General features: G+C 41.5%; 1 protein-coding gene across 2 annotated transcripts; it reads left to right on the forward strand.

Annotated features, from left to right (window-relative positions):
- The first annotated feature begins 2,945 nt into the window (after nt 1-2,945).
- Nucleotides 2,946-21,951, forward strand: LOC308115055 (polycomb protein SCMH1). 2 transcript variants are annotated; one of them, XM_080472397.1, is made up of 17 exons: nt 2,946-3,012; nt 3,596-3,727; nt 5,973-6,043; nt 6,224-6,301; nt 6,457-6,527; nt 6,612-6,846; nt 8,740-8,828; nt 9,018-9,264; nt 13,307-13,551; nt 14,427-14,618; nt 16,410-16,536; nt 16,775-16,975; nt 18,338-18,508; nt 18,850-18,972; nt 19,720-19,851; nt 20,763-20,890; nt 21,095-21,951. In XM_080472397.1, exons 3-17 carry the CDS (start codon nt 6,019-6,021, stop codon nt 21,212-21,214), a joined length of 2,184 nt encoding a protein of 727 aa, XP_080328523.1. In that variant the 5' UTR covers nt 2,946-3,012; nt 3,596-3,727; nt 5,973-6,018; the 3' UTR covers nt 21,215-21,951. The 2 variants fall into 2 exon arrangements, with proteins under 2 accessions (XP_080328523.1, XP_080328522.1); XM_080472396.1 differs by having other exon boundaries at nt 2,946-3,105; nt 21,095-21,950.
- Nucleotides 21,952-22,210: the final 259 nt, after the last annotated feature.

Genomic DNA, 22,210 nt, shown 5'->3' on the forward strand with positions numbered 1-22,210 from the left:
GATGCGGTCAGAGGGAAAGCTCTCAGAGGGTGATGGGAAGAGGAATAAGAGTGGCTGCATCGTATTACTGTGTTTAGAATAAAACAACACTGACCCCTAGTGATACTAGTCAGGCTCATCCAGCAAGTGATTTGCATAACGCCGGAGTTCATGTCAGTGGGATAACGCTGAACCGCTTTTATAAGGACGGTGAAATCTAATGCACGGTGCAGGATTGGCAAAAGAGTATGTGCAGAAAGCCTGTGCACTTCTAATGCGCCTCTGTCGGTCTTTTCCCTCATGCAGACACTTCGAAAAAACCTTGTATTTAGTACAGAGTTTGCATAGTGTGTGTGTCCATTAGGTGCACGAGTGTGTGTCTGTCTGCGCCTGTTCTATTATTGGTGCCTGGTGAACTGGGGGCTTCCTTTGATGCGATGGAGGCTGACAAGCGTGAAACAGGTCCAATCAGGCACGTGGGCGCTGCCAATTAACCCTTTTCACAGTGTGAAACCAAACATAATTGCCTAGGGTGCAGGGGGCCACTAGGCCATGGCCTGCCCAGCGTAGGCTGAAATGGGCATTAGCAGTGCTGCCAGGTGACCATTACACACAAGCGAACCGCTGGGTGTTTCTCCAAATCACATAGTTACAGTTGCTACCCAGACCTAATTGGCATGGCATTACCAAATGGACCCTATTTCTAATTTTCACACCCACACAATTTATCCGGAATATCTTTATAGATATTGTGTGGTGGTATGTTTTTTTACCCTGCTGAGGGATGACTTTATTAAAGTGATACATCGCTCTCTTTTCACTCCGAGTGTGTGAATTATGGAATTTAAAAAAAAGACTCCCCATTTGTTCTCCATTTTGATGCCGCATTAATTCAGTTCAAAATGTTATAATAATCTCAAGTGGAACAAATAGTAGTTAATAAGTTAAGGCCTGTGTACTCTGATAATCACATTTTATTCATGTAATGCTCAAGGCAAATACCCCACATTTTTAGTCAAACACCCAAAAACTAGAACGCTGTTTAAATTCAACTGGAGCAGCGCTCGGCACCGCTGCAGTTTACTAAAAGATAAATCTTGTTTGTCTTATTTTAATATTCTATTTATCTATTAATCATCATGGCTATTAAAAACGTGCTGTTAAAGAATATATGTCAAACAAAGGAAATGCATATGAAAATTCTCCGTCTTAATGCAACAGAGTGTATAAAATGCTCCAAGTCAATCACTGTGTACCTAAATAATTAAAGCTTAATGTTATCTATTACTATCAGTTAATTGCACGTCACTGTTTCCACAGATTGTGTGCACACAACTCAACTCAAAAACTCCATGATGCACAAAAGAATATTTTAGTTTGCATGCAAATCAATTTAACATACATATGTGTGTAAAGGTTTATTTAATGCATACCAGCAGCAACAAATATACCTGAACATATATCTACACAAAATTGTGTGCTTTTTATAGAAAAAATTAAATGTCAGGATACAGCGTTTACATTCTTTTTTTTCTTCTTCTTTTGCTCCGTAGCATAGTTCTGAGAATAGACCTTAAAACAACAAAATGTTCTCAAACACTTTTTTTTGGGGGGGGGGGGGGTTTCCATCACAAAAAACATTGAGAGGGGATATTTATCAGTTTTTTCCCAAGGTAATGGGGATCTGCTCTCCCACAGATTTACAGCTTTGTATATACGTAGTGACAAGTACCATTGTAATGCCATGATTACAGGGTGTAAATCTTGCCAGAGACGACTGGTGTGGAGAAAATACAATAAATTATCATAAATGCTCCCATGTTGATATTGATTCATGTAATTAGATAAATCCAAGTCTGTTGTTTTTGATGCCCTCGGACAAAAAAAGACAAAGCTGTGTTGAAACTGTATAAGAGATACTTTTTAAATATTTTTTTTAAAAGAGGAATCAAAGTCATGCAACTTTTTAGACATGCACTTGACAGGGTAGGTTGTTTCAGGAGGAACTTGTGGCAGGTCTTTTCTTTTTAAAAACATTTGCCCCCTTTAAGTCCATTATTTTCTTTCCCAACTCATTTTATAATCGAGTGACTAGTAGTACTGTGTGTCCCCCATTTCCTTCAGCATATACTTTTAGATATTGTAAATTGTCTGAAATATTAGGGTTTTTTTCAGTGCTTTGTAAAAGTGTTCATTCATGGTTAAGTTTATTTTGATAACAGAATGAGTATTGATGAATAGATAGGCAAGGTAAGAACTTCATCAACCACTTCATCAATGTTCTCAGAGGGTCACACAAAACCATCTAGCTCCTCACGAACAAGCAGCTAAGACTTAAGTTTGGCATTTCCCATGAGATATTAAGCAAATTCCGTTGAGATTGATTTTCTTGTACCTATTATTTGACTCTTTTTAAACACAGATTTGTTTTTAAATGTGCTGAATGCTGGGAAACAACAAACAGTCTTAATAGGTTGACTGCTTGATGTAAGCCACTTTTTTTACCTTCTGTGCACATAAAAACAAACATGTTCAACCTAGAAATTAGAGAAGTGACATTGTGACTTTGCTGGTTTGGATCCCACTGCAGCTCTCAGAGCAAGGCATTTCGCACCCACCCGATCTCCTGAACTGTATGTGCGTAGTTAACTAAGGTTAACAGGGTTAAATGCAAAGGAATAATATATCAATGAAGTATCTTGAATCTTACACGACTTCAGACCCTCTTTCACTCTGAATTAAAAAAACAACAAAGTTGTGGTGATCAAATAAAACAAAAAATAGTCAGTTATCTATAAATAAACCTGCATGTCCAGTTGCATTCTGAACGTTTACCTGTTGTGCTTGCAGTACCACACTTGGCCATAGGGTGTCGTCGTTCTGCCCTTTCCCGCCGCTGCTTGTTTGCCCGCCTGACTGTGACTGCCCAAGAAGAAATGTTGGCTACAAACAGCCCCCTCCTCACCGCGTGAAAAAAATGGCGGACAAGCGTTAAATCCACCTCAGAAACAAAAACACACGTTACAAAGCAAGGTAAACACCCTCGGGCACACCGAGCAACGTCTCAACCCGGGCTCGGCGCCAGCGTCAGGCCCCGCACTGCCGCTCACTGACCTCGCTGTGCCGGTAACGTTCACGTTGTGCTTAACGCTAATATTTATTATCAGGTCAACGAGTTAGCCAGCCACTTAGCATGCTAAGCTAGCCTCCCGTTCATTGGGAATGTGTGTGTGTGTAGCATGTAGCGTGTAGCATGCTGGATGGATGTCTGCATTGAGACGCTCCTGCCAGCTTCAAACACAAGGGCTTGTTGTTAATTCAGCGTTACCTCAATAGCATAATTAGCGCTGCTGTCACGTAAATAACCGAGAGTTGCACGGGAGAGGGCGGGGAGGAGGAGAAAGGAGGAGGAGGAGGAGGACCATGCTTTGTGTTTTGAATGGAGCGCAACAATTTTCTGCAACGTGAGCCGCGTTATTCGTGCCTGTAAATAGAAAGCATAGCGGCATAGCGCTGAGATGCCAGATAGACTGGCTGTAGCTGGACTTCGGCTCCGCGGCGTCGCGAGCGGGGGAACCGGCTGATGCCCTGCCCGCCCTCCTGTCACTCTCCGCAGGCTCGAGAGCGCGGAGCGGGTCGCTTTAATTCGGACGCCATCCCCCTCCGGCGGAGGAAAAAGGCGCACTTCTATTGAAAGGCTGCCCACCCGGAGAAGACAGACGCTCCGAAACGGTTATGAAGTTCTAAGGTAGGCTAAAATATAGCGCGGTATTTCAGTGGATGCTCCACTGTAACACTCTGAACTCGAAGCTCGTGATTGTTTGTAACACATCTCATTATGAAAGAAGCGTGTTTTCCTTTTCCCCAATTCAAATGTTTGCCCCTTGCCTTACAAGTGCCACATTCATGTGGCCAGACCTTTTTTTTTTTTTTTCATTTAAATACTGTGTTACGTTTCACACGTGTAGTTTGGTAAGATAACGTTGATTTGGAGAAATGGCTACTTGAAGCATTTGTTTATATGTTTGACCCGTTGACCTGCATGTTGTTGTGTCTGGTTGAACAAGTGTTTGGGTAACAGGGGTGACCGAGCCCACACACACACACACACACACACACACACACACACACACACACACACACACACACACACACACACACACACACACACACACACACACACACACACACACACACACACACACACACACACACACACACACACTGATGCTCTCTTCTGGCAATAAACGGATGTAAACATCCCGCACTGCTGTTATTACCCAATGAATAATCCTGATTCTATGTAATAAACACAAATATGTTCAACACTGGTGGGGGCATGAAAAACTAGGGACTATTGTGCCACTTGTTTCTGCTCAATATTGATCCAACATTTGTTTTAAACTAGTATGTTATGTGGTTTTGGTGTGAAAAGCTGTTCCTGTTCTGCATCAGTCACTTTCTTGTGTTTTGTTTGATATTGCCAATTCACATCTCAATCTTTACAATATTTACAAACTCATCAAAAATAGACAAAAGTACACCTAAGAGCATCAACTACTTTTCCCGATGACGTCTCGCCGGTCGGTCAGGAATAGCCAAATGGCTTACATGCACATTGCTTTATATCTGCGTCTATTTTCATTGTGTGAATCAATTTTGTGACATGTGTCCGTGTGAAGTACTCTAAAAATACACTTCACGTAGTTGTTTACTCCAGGTGCAGCCTGCACATCAAAGAGGTTTAACACCTTTTAATCTTAAGAAGAATCTCCAAAGTGTGAAAAGGTAAATTAAAACCATGTGGAGAGCGTTTTTGCCGTGATCCCGACTCTCTTTGTTGAAACTTGCTCTGTCTGCCTTCCGTGACGACCCCCTACCTGCCAGGAGCGGTCGGGGCCAGAAAGCTGCAACAGATAACAAGCACAGGTCTGTGGTTTCCCTATGAAGCACAGCAGTATGGGTTATATGTGGAAACCTACATTTTGACCGAAACACGTGTGAAGTTTATTGGTTTGATCTGTTCCCCCAAAGGCTAACATTAGCTCTTCTTCTTTTTTTTTTTTTACAAAGTTCTTAATGCGCTTAATGTTTTAACTGGCACTAGACAGTAATTTGTTTCTTAAATTTAAATCCTAAAATGGTATTTTAACTCTGTTGCACATAATTTTTAAACTTTAGTATTTCAGAATATAAAATTATGTCAAACAGTGCAACAAAGTGTTCATATTTTTCAACAGATAACTCAAAACCTACTTGTTCACTTGGCTTTCCATTAAAGTGTATGTTTTAGGCTTTAATCCTATTATTAAATACAAATTTTTTTAGGTTTTTATTTATTTTGTATGTAATATTTTTTTTAATTATCTATTTTTTTATGTCTGTATTTCTGTATCTGACCTATATGGGAACTTTTTTAATATTGTATTTTAATGACTCAATCAGTTGGTTTAAGGTTAATTTTGAGCATGTGTGTGTCTGTTTTGTATTCTGTTGTTCGAAAGGTGCTTCATAAATCATGTCTGTTTGTTGCGTGTCAAAAAAATGAAGTTATGGGGAGTATTTCATTTTTCCCATTGTTGCCATCCCTCGAAATAAGATTTATTTGACATAAACTGAAATATTTCATACCTTTTTTTTCTTTGTTCTTTATAAATTCAAAATATATGTCAGGAGAATAATAAACAGGATCAAATGTATTTTATTTATTTATTTATTTATTTATTTACACAAGGGTCGTGATAAACATTTTCCTTTATGCTAATTGATGTTGCTGTCTATCGGGACTGAAACTTCAAAATGGCTAAAGAAGAGTTCAGTATTTACATTTCTGCAAATTAGGCTCCATCAGTCCAGTGTATCAGGTCATATTGTAAAGTTGAACTGGTTCTGATTTAATGCTTTTTATAAAAAGAGAGGAAGAACGTTCAAAGCTACATCCGGTCCTGTTATCTTTGATATAAAATGACATGGTTCCTGTTTTCTGTGTGCAGAGAGGAGACCAGCGCTAAATTGTGAGTTGGTCAGTATTTTGGGAGCATGAGGAGACCGGTGCCACAGAAAGGTAACAAATAGATATTTCTTAATATTACAGTTATTTCACGAGGTTTATTCCAACTAAGCAATTTATACTCCTGCTTAAGCAGGGTTCTATTTTGTATTGTGATTGTCCGGTGTGTAAGCACCGAGTAAGTATCGACTGATGAGAAAATTTGCTGTTGTTGAGAGCTGTTTCTGTGTCCAGCTATTGAGTGGAAAGACTCCCGAAGGATCAAGCATGCCCGGAGCGGACGGCCCTCCCGGGTGCCCTCACTGTTTCAAGGTAAACAATCCACAGCTCTTTGTGGTGTAGGAAGTCTTTCTGCCAGTTCCAGGCAAACATCATACCTAAGATCATGAAGTTTCCAAAAGTAAAAAAAAAAAGAAAAGTCTTATCAGCCCAGTTTCTCTTTTGATGCTTTTTATTTTCCACGGCAGGGCATTTCAGTTGGGAAAAATACCTGAAAGAGACGGGCGCTGCTGCAGCTCCTGCCTCATGTTTCAGACAGGTGAGCAGATTGAAGCACAGCATTTTTCACCCGTCGCCGTTCCTGCCGGTCTCCGTGTAACACCCGTCTATCACCACCTTCCAGAGCCTCACGCCTCCCGTGAATGAGTTCAAGGCCGGGATGAAGCTGGAGGCTCAGGATCCACGTAACACCACGTCCACCTGCATCGCCACAGTGGTGGGTCTGACGGGCTCGCGGCTCCGGCTGCGCCTGGATGGGTCTGACAACAAGAACGACTTCTGGCGCCTGGTGGATTCCTCAGAGATCCAGCCCATTGGCAACTGTGAAAAGAATGGAGGCATGCTGCAGCCGCCACTTGGTGAGGACTCCTACATTAGTATGATAAACAGTGTGATTCCTGACATGATGGAAACGGGATGCCGTTTCTCCGTCTGCCACTAGATGTCAGTGGCGAACTGCAGTCAGTGTCTTTAAAGTTGCTGTCAAGCATTCAACTGCTTTACAGCAGTTAAAAATAATAAATAACAGACACACAGCAATCAACCAAATCCTCATTACAGCCGGTCGCATTAGAACAGAATGGAGGCAGAAGTAAAGCGCCTATGAAAGAGGGAAAATAAATTTATTTTTATTAATAAAGAACGTTAAGGTGTTGAATATACACAGTTTCCTTCTTGTTGCCAACCTTTCCATAAATGCAGCATATGTAATTTGGCCGGTCTTGCTCCCTAGAGAGAGAATGAAAAGATTGCTAACAAAGGATTAACATTATTTTGCTGCTGACCAACAAAAGGTGCAGGGGTCTCATCAAGTATTATCAAAAGTGACACTGTGATATTAGAAAGGCTGAATGAGGACATTGGCTTTCCATTAAAAAACGATACATTAGCAGACTTTCTGTCCCCATCAGAGAGGAGATGGGCTTCATCGGAAGAAGCTCCCTGTGGGCGACGTACGTCTAATACAGGAAATTGAAGAATATCAGTTTGGGGATTTGGGTTTTTGGAATGAGCAGATAAATGGACTTTACCAGAAAATGTCATTCATCTGAGTGGTTTAGATTTTTTTTCCCCCCACGAGATGTAATGGTGTGCTAAAGGTTAGCAGACAGAATTTAAGATTGAATATATCCTTGATGGGGAGCCTCTAATTCAACCTCTCACATCCAGCAGAAAGTGAAGTGAGTGATTGTTGAGGTTACACTCAGCGGCGCCCCATAAGCTGTTAAATTGAGCCACAGGTAAAAGAAAAATGAGCTTTTTGGGACAGATGACACCTCATTAAGTGATTTTATTTCTCTATCAATCCACATACCTGACGAAGTATTAAGAGGTTTTGCAGACGCTTGGCTCTTTCTGTGAAAAGATTAAAGATATTGGATATGAAGCGTTTTTAAGAGGTCTGAGTTTAATGTTCATGTAACCTTCAGTAACGATTCAGGTCTTGGTTCAATACTCAGACTAATGAGTTGATCTCAATTCTTTTGTAATTATTAAAAAAAAAAAAAAGTCACTGTAAATTTCTCAATTTGCAGATAGCTTCTTTGTATAAAACTCAAACTAAAAGTGATAAAATTGGGGTTTGATAAATTATTTATTTGTTGGTAACAAACCTTTTGTCATTGGAAAGTTTAATTATTTCATTTTTAAACGGTGCCAGATTAGAAAGACATTTGTGGGATGAGCAGCAGAGATCAGTATGTGGTTTGATCCCTGACGAATTTGCCAAATTTGTTTCGTATAAAGTCACGACAGCTCCTCCTTGGGGGGGCGGGGGGGCAGGAACAGCTGAGCCCACAGTTGTTCAGTGGGGTTGAGCTCAGGACTGCTGGCGGGCCATCCAACCACTTCAGCGCCTAAATCCTGATAACCTCGCCCTGTCATCATGCGGGATGGAGTCTGCTATCAGAGCTCAGATCTCTCGCATAAGCTCTTGATAACTGCTTGTACTGAGATGTCCACATTGATTATCAGCCCCCGGGGGCATCTGGAGCTCAAAACAAGCGGGAACGACAAAGAAAAACGCTTTAGCATCTGCAGAGAAGATTTGTCAAATATTCCATTATACTCATCCCACAAATGCATGTTGTTACCAAATATGGCACCATTTAGTGGAGAAATAATCAGACTTTCAATGGTATAACATTGTTGTATTATATAAAGAGTCTACCAAACATAAATATCCTGACTTAAAAAAATAAAAAATCATTGTTATCTTTAAGTGTTGTTTTGACAGTTGTCCTTTTCTGCAGGTTTCCGTCTCAATGCGTCCTCGTGGCCCATGTTCCTTCTGAAAACACTAAATGGAGCTGAGATGGCTCCGTCTCGCATTTTTCACAAGGTACCTGTACAAGGCTCAACATGCTCTGACAAACCAGCTACTGTCCTGTATGAAGCAGAAAAAGTTGCATTTAGCAGAAATTCTTCAGCGGCTGTTGATCACTTCCTCCGAGGGAATAAATGACAGGTGTTCACGCACTCTAACTTTCATGCCTGACCCCCCTGTTTTCGCCCTCTCCATCATCCCCAGCAGGAGCCTCCCGCTCCAGAGCAGAACTCCTTCCAGGTGGGCATGAAGCTGGAGGCGGTGGACCGGAAAAACCCCCACTTTATCTGCCCAGCCACAGTAGGTGCACTGCGAGGTGTCGAGGTGCTGGTCACCTTTGATGGCTGGCGGGGAGCCTTTGATTACTACTGCCGCTATGACTCGCGTGACATCTTCCCTGTTGGCTGGTGCTCCCTCACTGGAGACAACCTTCAGCCGCCTGGCACCAAAGGTCTGGACCTCAACAAGTAGGCAGAACGTTTTGCATGAGCGTGGGGTCGAGTGTAACCAAACCCTCAGTTGTAGTGATGCTGACAGTATTTTTATTTAATTTTTTGTAACATATTTGTTCAAACGTGTTATTTGGTGTTCACAGCCTTAAAATTGATGTGTGAAAAACTGTTCTTTTAGATAATGTACTAACCAGAAATGTGTACGTTCAGAAACAAATGGTTCAAATTTCAACATATAAAGAGTGTGTGTGTGTGTGTGTGTGTGTGTGTTTACAGTGGCTGCAGAAATGTGTTTTCTCTCATGAGTTGGTCCTTTGAAAGATTTGCACACTCACTCACCATTTTAACCATCGTGAACGATACCTGTTATTCTCATTGATATGTTGAGATTGTTTATCTCGAAATTTCCTTCCCATCATTCCAGCTTTCTTTAAGCTGAGTAGAATCAGGCCATTTTATAATTTTTGAATGCGTCAATGTGGATATGCAGGACGTTGACTAGTGTCAGAGAGTTGTATTTTCAATGGTACAGCGTTTTCTGAGAGTGACCCGTTTTTGTTGTGACTAGAAATATAACTCTTTGTGGCTTCAGGATGGATACGAAGGATCAAAACATTTTCTAGCACACATTCTTATAACTCTCTTCAAAGACAGGCGTACATTGCATAACGTTACTTTGTCAGACGTATTTGCATTTAGTGTATCCTGTGTATTTCACACAGAATGTATTTATCAAGCTTGTATACATAAGATGTTTCAACACGTCTGAGCAAATTCCCAAAAATTCTACAATTATAATTGTAGATGAAAAAGGCTTGATTGATGAAATAACTCGCAGATAAATTAGAACAAGTAATGATGCAATACGGTAAAATAAACTACTGAAATCAAAGTCACACCATATTATAAAATTCACAAATTCCATTGACAAATTCACAAACGTAACACCAGGTTTTATTCCAATATTTATGGACAGACAACAGGTGATTAGTTATGAACGTGATAAATACTTGTGCTCTGAGAGGCGAGTAAAGCTGAGAAAATTCCATTAATTCACCTTTAATGTGACGTCTTTATTTCCTGAAAGCTCGGACTGTGTTTGCACAACGGGCCTTTAGTGCTTAGTATATTCACAAACTCATCTGACAATTACCAAATTACCAGCTGACCATGACTGACGGGTTTTCATCTTCAATAAACAAGCTGCAATCAGTTTGTTTCCATCCTGAAACTTTGACTTTACAACGGGTTCAGCACCTCTTCCAGCATCAGAAGTAAAAACTAGTATCAGAGCTGTGAACAAGATTGCAGTTTATTATGTAATAAACATAAAAAGAAGCAAAGGATGTGAAGGTTATCACATGCAAGGTCCGTCTTCATCTGTAGACTTTGTGCAGGAGTGGAAGGAAGGAGGGAAAAAGGGGAGGCAGGACATATCTTTGCAACTACTAGTGTTTTATGAAGGCCTGGCACTCGCCCAGTTGGCATGGTTGGAGTATGACGTGGTTGAAACCAGCCTGGGTGCCCCTCCACAGGCCTCTCATTGGTACTCTGACGGCCACAGTCTGATCAAACACCTCGGGAGGAGTTAAGTTCAGGGAGAGAATCGCAGAAGAGAGAAAAGACAGACGTACGCCGTAAAAAGGTGGATTGTTTACATTGTTAGCAGATGGTGGGAGGGGAGGAAAAAGAGAAGTCGGGGAAAGGAGGAGCAACGCTGAGGAAGAGGGGGAGACGAGGACAGGGCAAGAGGAGAGGGTGAATCTGAGGACAGCTGTGCAGACTACCACACACTTCACTTTGGTTTAAGTGAGAGGGTAAGTCAAATGAATGATAATTACAGAAATGCTGGGAGAGTGAGAAGATATGTGGCTGTAATGTGAAACTGGCAGTGGTGGATTTGTGAACCCTGTGAACTCGGTACACTCGGGGCAGAGGGGGGGGGGGGAGGAAACCCCATTGGTCTGGTTGTTCTGCATTTGTTTGCTTGTATTTACATTTACAAGCGCTGCAATTGATCGTAACCTCAAGCTCCTCCAACCTTTAAACATGTAATACTGGATTCACCCAATCTGTTGAGGATCAATCAGGTGTTTTTCCTTTGGCTTCATGGCGATTCCCTTTAGGAGTAGCAATGGCCCGCAGCCTGAGGCTTTGTATTGATTGCTGCGCCCACACGTGGAAGTGTGTTTAATAACTCCAGCCCCGTGGGCCAGGACCTGTGCTAATGAATGTGACCATAACTGTTGTAAATCTGTCCCAAGTTGATCCAGGATGAATGGCGGTGCACTGTAGTTTGTGCAGCTTGTTTGTAAAGGTGTACAGGTGCATCGGAGCCAGATGTCTTGACTGTAATGTTGCTGTTGGTGGGGTTTTTTTTTTTTTTTTGCTGTGGCTGTTTTTGCATGCACACATACTTCAGGTTTTGCCAGCTGCGGTTGCTTATGGGAAGGACGTGGTTTTCTTGGTTGTTTTTAGGAATTAGGCTCTTTCTCGATGTTTTTGCCATGTGCCTGATCTGCAGTGGTTTATGTGATTTCCCATAGCTTTACATCTAAAAATAATAGGGTGTCTGCATTCATGCTGGGGAGTTTAAAAGAGCAATGCTAGATCTTTTTCGCACCCTGCTTGCTTCTTTATTTGAAATTAATCCTTGGGCTCTCAGATATTCACATATTCCTCCTTTCAATAAAGCCAGAAAGGACTCCAACATAAATAACAAGAAAAATATTATATTTCTTTCTTTTAAAGCTGGTCTTCACCTCTTAACTTCTTGTTCAATATCTTAAATGTGCGAGTAGTGACTTCTTGTTTGATCGCATAATTCAGGAGTGCTTGTATTTTTCTTTTCCCCCCTCTGATGGTTTGGACCTGAAGTTTTTGACATATTGCCACTCATAATATTTCAAATAAAACCTTTTAGCTTGGTGGGTTATCCAGGGCGATGCAAATTTTACAGGTATCATGTGGCTCTTTAGATTTGGATTATTTTATTCCTCACTCAACCACCACAAATATCCATCTTTATTCAATTGAGCGGACTATGGGGTGAAGGCAAGATAGTGGAAAGGAGAAACAGAGAGAGAAATACAAAAAGGCACCGACAGTCAATTTAGGCTGACCAATTTTTGGACTGTTGGAGGAGCAACATGGAAATTCCACATACCTCTACGTCCTAACCACGACACAACACTGACCACAGGCATATAGCATAAATGTGCACATGAGAACAGAGCTGACAGGAGTGTATTTATACTGGAACACAAGTCAATGATGAACATTTTTCTTGACTGTTATGTAGATGTGAGAGTCACAGTACCAGGAATATCTGAGGAGTCTGAATCCTGTGATTGTGTTTACGCGCTGGAATGAAGCGACTGAACCTTTACAGTAACTGAAAGGTTCACATTCACAAAGTGCGCAGTCTTACAAAGGGAACTGAAGCATAGACATCCTGAGGTAACCCCGTGCCCTTTTCTCTTTCTTTCAACCCATTCACTCTGGCTGTGAAGCACACTAGAACTTCAGTAGCAGAAGAAGGAATTTCATGAGAGGAAAACTGTTTCAGCGCGGAGAACGCTTGACCTTCTCTGTTGTCTTGCTGCCGAGAGGATTTCAGACGTTCTGAACCGTCTGCATTTTGTTATGCAGCGAAGATTTTCTAAATATTATCGCGCTGCAAGATGCGCTTATAATCGAGTGGTGTGAATGTTGAAGTGTCTATGTGACTCAACTTGCTAGTTAATTGGCTGCAATTGGAGTCATTTGAGGGCATCACACCCGACAGTACCAGCACTCCTTCGATATGTGTGGCATCAACACCTGACGCATTCAGCTGTGTGGGAGTGTCAGATGCATGTTTACAGTATGTGCATATACATGGCAGGTGTCTGAGGAATACAATTCGAAGATGCATCCAGAAAATGTGTGTTTGAATAGACACATGAAAAGAAACGGTGGATGTGAGGGGCAACAAGTAGACCTTACAGGCTTTTACTCAACCGTTCTCTCTTCTTTTATCTATCTCTTCCACATTCACAGTGGTGTTGTCTAAAAGCCAGGGGGCACCGTCAGACGGCAGTGTGGAGAACTCAGCCATGCATCCCACCCCCGCGGTGGGCAGGCCTCCAGGTCAGAGAGGACGCAAGCCAGGCCGCAGGAAAACCAAAGTGACAGGGCCCTGGAGTCAGAAAGGCTCAGCCTTGGGACCGCAAAGCATCCAGCCAGGAAAAGTCCTGGAGTCCATCAAGATACCCAAGAAAAGAGGACCCAAGCCGGGCAGCAAGGTGGGATGAACTGTCTTGGAACAGACTTTATTTTAAGACTTCACTCACTTATTTGGATTCAGTGGTGTTAAGTCGTCCATATAGTCTACATCTTGTTGAGCTGTAAGTTTATAGTGCTTTTAGAGACGCAGTTTTCTGATGCTCGCCGTTCACTCTGAAGATTGAGGATTGTCTCGCCTTATTTAGAGAGAGACTGCTTAATACAGACCAATTTGATCTTTAGTGGTTTTTACCAGTAAAATGATAGACAAAAGAAAACGTAAACAAACACCTTTATATGTTCCCTTTTTTTTCAGTGCTAAAAAGTACAAGTACATAAAAGGTGAATTCACTACCTTTTGTTAAAGGCCTAAAAGAGTTAAACTGAAAATGTAAAAAATTATTGGAGTTTGTCTTTTTTCCCTGTACAAATATGTAGAAAGATCTGAACTCCTTCTTGCAACAGTGTTTTCAGGTTGATGTTGGCAAAAACATGTTAAGACACTGACTTTCTGCAGCCTTCGTGATATTTATAATAAAATAATACTGCTTTGTGAATAATAAAAAACTAGTTTTTATATATTTTTTTTTAATGATTGCTACTGAAATGGGCATCCAGTAAATACACCACAGCAGACACTTTCTTTGTAATTTGTGTGCTTTGCTGTGTTATCCACTGTATGATTGACACTCCTGTCCTCGTCTAACTCAGATATCTCTCTAAAGGAAGACACAAACAAATAGATGATGGTGAACATCAGTGACACACTGGAAGTATTTTTAGTTTGCTCTGATGAGCAGCAGTGTTCAATCCATGCTTTTCTTCTGTTGGTGCGGTGTTACTGATGACGAGGTGGTTCAACTCCAGTGTGTGATTTTCGCTCTTTGCCTCACAGCTGGGGTGGGCAAAGACAGCTGGCTGGCTTGAGGATGAAGTGGCTGGCCCGGGACGGCCTCCGACAGGCCCAGGGCGGACCAGGGGCAGATTGCCTGCTAACTGGGCTCAGAGGATTGGTGCACAGCAGCCCCCGACTCAGGCAGAACCCGTCAAGATCCCAAAGAAAAGAGGGCCCAAACCTGGCAGCAAGGTATCCACCCAGTGCATCATGACGACAAGAGAAACTGTGAGACCGTGACAGTTCTGCATGTCACTGCATAAATGAGTTTGCACTCGAGGTCAATGTACAGCAGACAAATAGTGTACTTGATGTCCTGGGTGAAAACTCCTTCAGTGTTGTTAGTCCTGCGAGAAGGAATCAGTGAAGCCTGGATTTAGTAACAACCTGAACTTCAGTCAGCTGCTGATCAGACAGACAAGATTCAGGGGAAACATTCTCCTCTAAGGATTGTGTCATCCCAGCCATGTTTGTTAGATATCTGATGGGATGTTACTATTACTGTGCTCTGATTGGACCATCCCCCCAACAGTAGGTTTTGCTTTCACAAGGTAATTTTCTCGGTGATTTATTCGCACGTTTTGCATCATTGTCCTGTTTCAGTCATCAGGTGTGCAACCACTCTGACACGACCCTGGAGGAAATCATATCAAACGTGCAAATTCATTTTGTCCTTAATGGTTTCCACACATTCTCGATGTTCCTCCTTTTCTACTCCATTGAGGAGATATTATACTAATGTTGATATGTGGAGCTCGTTTTACTCCCCGTGCTGCATGTTTGTCTACTAGTTAAACAAACATGCGGTAGGAAATTTATTGACACTGCCTGACGTTGTACTCGTGGTGCATCATCGTTACCTTGTTTGAGCGATTGCTTCGGGCTGTAAGTTCTTCTTCTCAGCTTCTTCGTTTTTTGTGTTTTTTTGACCTTATTCAGGAATACAGGGTTGAAGTTTATGCTCATCAACGGTTTGTGTCACTGTGGACTGAATATTTTGTAACTCGTTCCAACCCTGGGATTCTTGATCGAATGTCTTCCCAGAGGTCCTTTAGAAACACGACTCACACCCGTCAGTACTCGTACATGGTTGTGTGTTTTGAAAACATTCGGAGTAGCTCTACGCCTGGTTCCAATCTGATTTCATTTCTAACTCTGGACTCCAGCTGATTCTTTGCTGCGCATTAGCCCAAACGTTAACTTTTTATTCCATCAACATTTTTTTGTGAAAGTTAAATGGCTTTCTAATAAAAGTCCTTGTAATATTAGTTTGTTGTGGTTTTAAGTTAAGCATATCCTGCTTGTCATTAATCTTCTGACCCATCCAGACAGAGTCCGATACAATTTTCTTGCTATTGTTCATCTGCACACTGTCAGTAAATAACTTAATGTCAGATTACATCGACCTGCTGCAAGAGACACATTAATGTTTGTGAAATAAACTTGATTCATCACTTCCTCGTCAGAAAATGCCCCGTTGTCATTCTGATCTGGATCGTCTCATTCTTATCTCTGCCTTAAAAAAAAATAATTAATCATGTCCGTTGTGCATTGGGTGAAGATCTCTAGATAACCATCCTGTGTGTTGACATTTACCAGACAGATTGTGATTATTTCCGTTTGAAAGGCACAAACAGTGATTGTCCTCAACAAATGTTGGCAGCGTCTGGTTTGGATGCTGGCAGAGCAGGTAGCTTCACTCGTCGACTCCCAATCATGTCCCGAGAGGAGATGAATGGAAACACTTGGCAGAGTCATGCGTTGTCCTTTTCATCTCTGTTTGGTTTTTTCCCCTCATCTAACATCATGTTTCATTTACAGGGTTGCACTTTTTTGGGTTTTATTTACAACATGAAAGACATTATGACATATTAGTCATAGCTGACGGTTTATTGTAAACTCTGATTGATTGAATGCACTGATCAAAGATAACCTTCAATGAGGCAAATGGTGTAAATTATGAATGTGTGTGTTTGTGTGCAGAGAAAACCCCGAGTGGTACCTAATCCCGTCCCCACGTCTCCCACCAGCAGCACTCCAGAGCCGGACACCAGCACTGTACCCCTGGACAACGCCACCATCCCCAACTCTGCACTACAGGCTCCCACAGGTACACCCGAGTCCACGTCTGCCCAGCATGATGCGCCGTTTCCCTGAAATGTTGTGGAAAAAGTTGTGCTGAGACTCAAAATGCCTCTACACTGAAGAGGTCCCTGACTCTGTCTTGTCTTCACACTTGAAATAACAGCAATGATACAACATCTGAGGGCTTCTGACAAACGCTTATTTTGTAAATAAGCAAAATTCTGATTTATTGTTTGAAGTGGATTTCTTTTTCCCTCCAATAGTTTGTGTATACCTAAACAAGTACGGAAAGGTCGGACCCCATTTGGAGCAGCGGCGCGTCCAGAAGCTCCCAGACCACTTTGGGCCCGGTCGAGCCTCCTCGGTACTTCAGCAGTGCGTCCAGGCGTGTGTAGACTCGGCCCACAACCAGAGCACCGTCTTCTCCTGCCTCAAGTCTGGACAAGGAGGCGAAGTCATTTCAGGTGGGGAGTCAACCGATTGGAATCCAAATGTATGCGTTCAAGTTATTTTTTTGTTTTGTTTCAATCCAGTTTCCTACGATGAGAACCCAAACGATGCTCACACTATAACTGATATAGGAAACCAATTATCTCTCAGAGTTGACCTGGCTGAAGCATACAGACTCGTGTGCTCTAATCCTCCTAATGAAGTCATTTAATTAACTAATCCTAATCACCCAAGGTGAGTGGGGAGGGGGCGTTGGTGGAAATGTGTTTGATAATTGAATCAGTTGACCCGTCTTACAGAGAGAGTAGCAGGTCAGATTGTGATTGACAGTGGACACGGTACACGGTACACGTTGACCCGTCACGTCATTACAACGTACCTGCAACTCGTCAATAGAAACACAGCCACGACCAAGAAGCCAGTAGGCTGTGTTGCAAATTCAGCAAAACAAAACAAGTGTCATCACACGCGCGTGGACATTATAGCTCGTGCACCAGAGGGAGGGAGGACAAAAGTCAGCTTGTGTCGTGTGATTCTAACTCGATCAGATCAGCTCTTGATGTCAAATTTGTCAACTTACCAATGTGTGACCGACTCTGACCTCTTTCAGTCTTTGGGCTAATGGATCTGTTGCAGTGTGAAAATGGAAATATGACCAATATAATGACTACATAAATAGTTTCATGTTTTTTTAATGAATACTAGTTTTGACCCCCGGGTGGTGCTATCACGACCCGATGAAGTAAATCGGCCTCCAGTTTATTAGTATGTTCTTGTGGTATTTCGGGTTTGAGCAGTTTAATTTTCCAGTAAGAGTATTAAGGTAAGACATTTAGGTGTTTGGGAGATGTGAGGAGATGAAAATTAAAGTTGTGATATAAGATATATACTTTCTTGTTTGCTAATGTCCTGTTTTAATATTTGGAGCGGCATGATCACAGCACTGCCACCTAGTGTCCAGAGTTGGAAAAGTCTTGCTTTTCCTATCAAAGGTGTGTATGTGATGTGATTTTTGGCGATGTTGGATGTCGAAAAGGAGGTTGGAAAATAAAAAGGCAGATCGTGTGGCACAAAATATATTTTAGTATTTAGATTTATGAGTTTTAAGCACATTTTGTGAAACAAATTCCATTGGTTTGTGGTCACATGTGACAGATTCTCACAAATATCCAGTTCTAAACAGAGCATGATACGCAGAGTTGATCAAATAATCAACATATTTAAAGTCTTCAGTGGGGCGCGGCAATAGTAGCCTCATAATGCTTTTGTATAACGTAGTTGATTCTGAGCGTTTGGTCTGTTCCGTCAACATTTGAACACTTGAAGAGTGATTAATGTGCCAACTGTTCTTTTCTTGTGTTTCTTGTCTTTGGCAGCGTTTTTTGACCAGCAGCAGCACACCCTGACCCTGCCTACTGTCAGCAGTGTGACATACGTTCTCCGCTTCCTGGAAAAACTCTGCCACAACCTTCACTGCGACGCTCTGTTTGGCAGCCAGCCGGTAGCCAGGGGAGGCCAACACTTTGACAGTCACACGTACGCTACAGGTCGGAGCCGCCGCCGCCCTCTCATTGCCAACCCCTGCAAACATCCACCGACTGACAATATTGATCTTTACTGATCAAATATTAATTCATATCGGAAAGTACTTTTTAGCTACCGTCAGCCTTAAAATTCTGTGATCATTCCATTTTGCGCACTTGCACAATGCCGATTAAATTATCACACATCCCTAAAATCTACTAAATATTTAACTGAGCCGTTCAAAAAGGCACATATACAGTTTATATAACTAATCCAACAGTCTTTTCTATTGCGTTTTAATTATCAGTCTTCAGCATAATAAGCTGTGGGTGGTTGTTTTTTTTTCTCTGTGTGCTGGATTCAGAAAGGAGAAACTTTGGAGACAGCCTGACCACGGGTCCGGGCCGAGGCACCAAGCGCTTTCTTCAGGACTTCATCAGCACCTCGTCACAAAAATTGGCAAAAATCTCTCGGCATGCTACTGACAGTAGGTTCATTTCTCCTCTGTTTTATTCAGCTGTGCTTCACGCGTGCGCTTATTGATTATATACATTTAAGAATGTGTTACACAAGTACATTACATGGTTTGAAATAATTCACTTTTTTAATTGCATTCTTTCATAGCATTTGTCCACACTGAATCATGTATGCTTGTATATATGTCAAGAATTATCAGAATTTGAATTTTTTTTCTGAGGTATTTAGTATTATTTCACTTTATATTGTTTATATGTCTGAGTTCTGCTCATAACTTGTACGTTTTTTTTTTATTTGTGAACCACCTTCGGATACTCGTTTTCTTATTCATTATTCATAGAAAAAGTTTCAAACAAAAGGTCTCCAAGTCTGTTAGCAATTATTTATTTATAGCACCTTCAATACTGTCACACATTTAATGTTCATTGTTAAAATTTTGACCTTTAACTTATCAAGTGAAGCTTTATATAATCCTGAAAATGATTAAGTAAAACACCGGAGAAGGTGTTTCATTTAATCATTTAATCATTGTTCAATTCGTTCGGATCTGATTTGCCTTGATGGAATATTTGTAGAGAGAAAAAGGGCATTATGCCACTTTATTTTTTGTAGAAAAGCCTTTAAAGAAAATCACAGCACTGAACTATATTGATACATTAAGTTAATCAGTTTGGTTGTTTCTCTATTCGTCGTCTCATTACATGGTTTGGTTTAAGTCATCGTGTGCGTTTGCTCTTGCTTTGCGCTGTGTCTACAGGTGAGTCGTACATCGACAGCACTGCTGTCGGTCCAGAGCACTTAAAGAAGAGTCCACTCTCCCCCAGCGCTGCAGGACTGAAGCCCGTCCTCAGGTCTCCCTCCAAACTACTGCACAGTAACAGCTCCTCAGGTAACATGAGTCGGATTCTCCCGTAACACCTGCTGTGTGTTTAGGTTGAGGGACTACGAGCACAAACTGCCCGACAGTCCTCACAAGCGTCAGCCAAAAAGCAGTGTTCTGTGGATTGTTCCATATTGAAAAGAATCAAAGGTGGTGAAGAAAAATGTGAACGATGCGAGATCCAAACCTCGATTTAATGTCTCATTGCTAGTTTGTGTGATAACAACTAGTTCATTTACCAAACTCATAGGAAGAGGCTTCAGTCTCTTTGTGCAACAGCGTCACATGAATGCTTAATTACTCCTTTTTAAATCCCATTCTTGTCGGGGAGACTGTTAAAAAAATGTGATGGAAACAAAAGAAATGTTTTAGTCGACAAATAAATCATTGATATTTACTGTATATTGACTGTAAGTTTATCTTAATTTGCCCACTGATGAATCGGATCAATACAGCAGACAGAGGCATTATTTCCTTGTTGAAATAAGTCAGTAAATGTAGTTACACAAATATTGATGGATGGTGTTTTAATGAGGACCGATGTTGTTTTCAACTGGGTCCCAAACCCAATAAACAACGTAACACAGTGTTCATGAAGATCAAGTAGAAATGTTGCAGTGAATCATTGTTCTTTTTTTGTTGTGCCGCCGATGTTGTACCAGAAACATTGCAGTCAGATGATCCGTAAGGCAGTCTAATTGCCTGTGAAACACACACACACACATAAAACCTGACATTGACGCAGGATTACTAAATGTTGTTCAGCTCTAATATCTGGGATTTGATTAAACTGTAGTTTTCTTGATGGGTTTTGGTTTTGCTAATACAGACGATGGTGCTCATTTACAATGTTAACAAGCGAGACATGATTGAATAACTATTGAAGTGAAACTGACTTTTTTCCCTTTTTGCTTTACCAGGTAGTTTCCGGAAGAGTCCCAGAGCCGGCGGCCAGGATCCCAACCTGTGGACGGTGGAGGAAGTCATGCAGTACATCAGAGATATCGACCCGGTGCTGGCTCCACATGCGGACCTTTTCAGAAAACATGTATGTGTTCATTCATCTCCCCGTCTGTCTCCTATAGCACCTTATCCAGTTCCGTGTCCATACAGGCTGCACCTCCACGCAGCCTGTGTTCACTCAATGTTAAAATGCCTAAAGTTTTCATCCCTCCCTGAAATTGTCACGGTGTGTAAAGGAGTGTCAACCTGGTGATCAGCTCTGTGTTCTCCCTCCGTCGCTCTGCTCCAGGAGATTGATGGCAAAGCCCTGCTGTTGCTGCGCAGCGACATGATGATGAAGTACATGGGCCTGAAGCTCGGCCCCGCCCTCAAACTCACCTTCCACATCGATAAGCTCAAGCGGGCTTGAGGAGGTCAGCCCGCTTGCCACAGCCTTCCAAAGGACTTAATTCCAGCCCCGCCTCCCTCCTCTTGGATCATGCACTTCAGAATGAACATATACTGATGAGTAACATGTAGCAGCTTCCATCAGGCCGACCCCCCCCCCCCCCCCCCCGCCACCATCTCCACCTCATCTAATGAGGAATGTTTATGTTGTGTAGCACAATCCAGCCTCAAGGCAGCATGGGATACGTAGGCTCACCCACTTGTCCATCATCCGCTTTGCATTTCAGTATAACTTGAAGAATCAAACGTGGCCATTCAAACTGTAAAAGGCTCTTTGGCCAGCTTTTCTTATGTTACATTTGATCTGTACTTTGCATATTTTGTACGTCATAAATATATGAACTTGTATTTTTGCCGTTTCAACGTTTTGTGTTGGGATATGCTAAAAGAACAAAAAACACTACATTCATCCCAATAGTTGGGAATTCCTATTACTAGTCTCTGTTTGAGGCATGTTTTTACGACTAAAATATTAATTATGGCAAGAAAACCATGTTTAATAACACAAAAGAACCTTTATTCTGAGCATACTGCCATGAGGAAATCAAAGTTTTTTCTCTTATTCTGGATGTTGTTTACAATGCTTTGTCTTGTCTTTGTTATTTGTACTTTTTTAATTTTTATACTATATTATTAGAGTTCCTAAATGGAGAGCCCTATCATACTTAACAATGTTCAATAAATATATAATTCACCTGTTTTGTTTTTCAGTGTTTTTTTTTTTTTCTTACTGCACTGTCAACACAGAAAACAATTACATCTTGTTTACTCCCTTCTGTTGTTGGTTGTTACATAAATTGAATGAAAAAGTTTCTCTTTAATTTGACCTTTTCTCGAAGGCTTGTTAAATGCTAAATGCTAATGGAGGCTTGGCGAGTCGAGCACATTGGGCCTGATAAATAATGTAATTTATCAGTGTAAAACTTGGAAAGTCTCAAACTACACAACATATATTTGC

The sequence above is a fragment of the Lipophrys pholis genome (genome assembly GCF_963383615.2).
Source record: "Lipophrys pholis genome assembly, chromosome: 9".
Taxonomy (NCBI): domain Eukaryota; kingdom Metazoa; phylum Chordata; class Actinopteri; order Blenniiformes; family Blenniidae; genus Lipophrys; species Lipophrys pholis.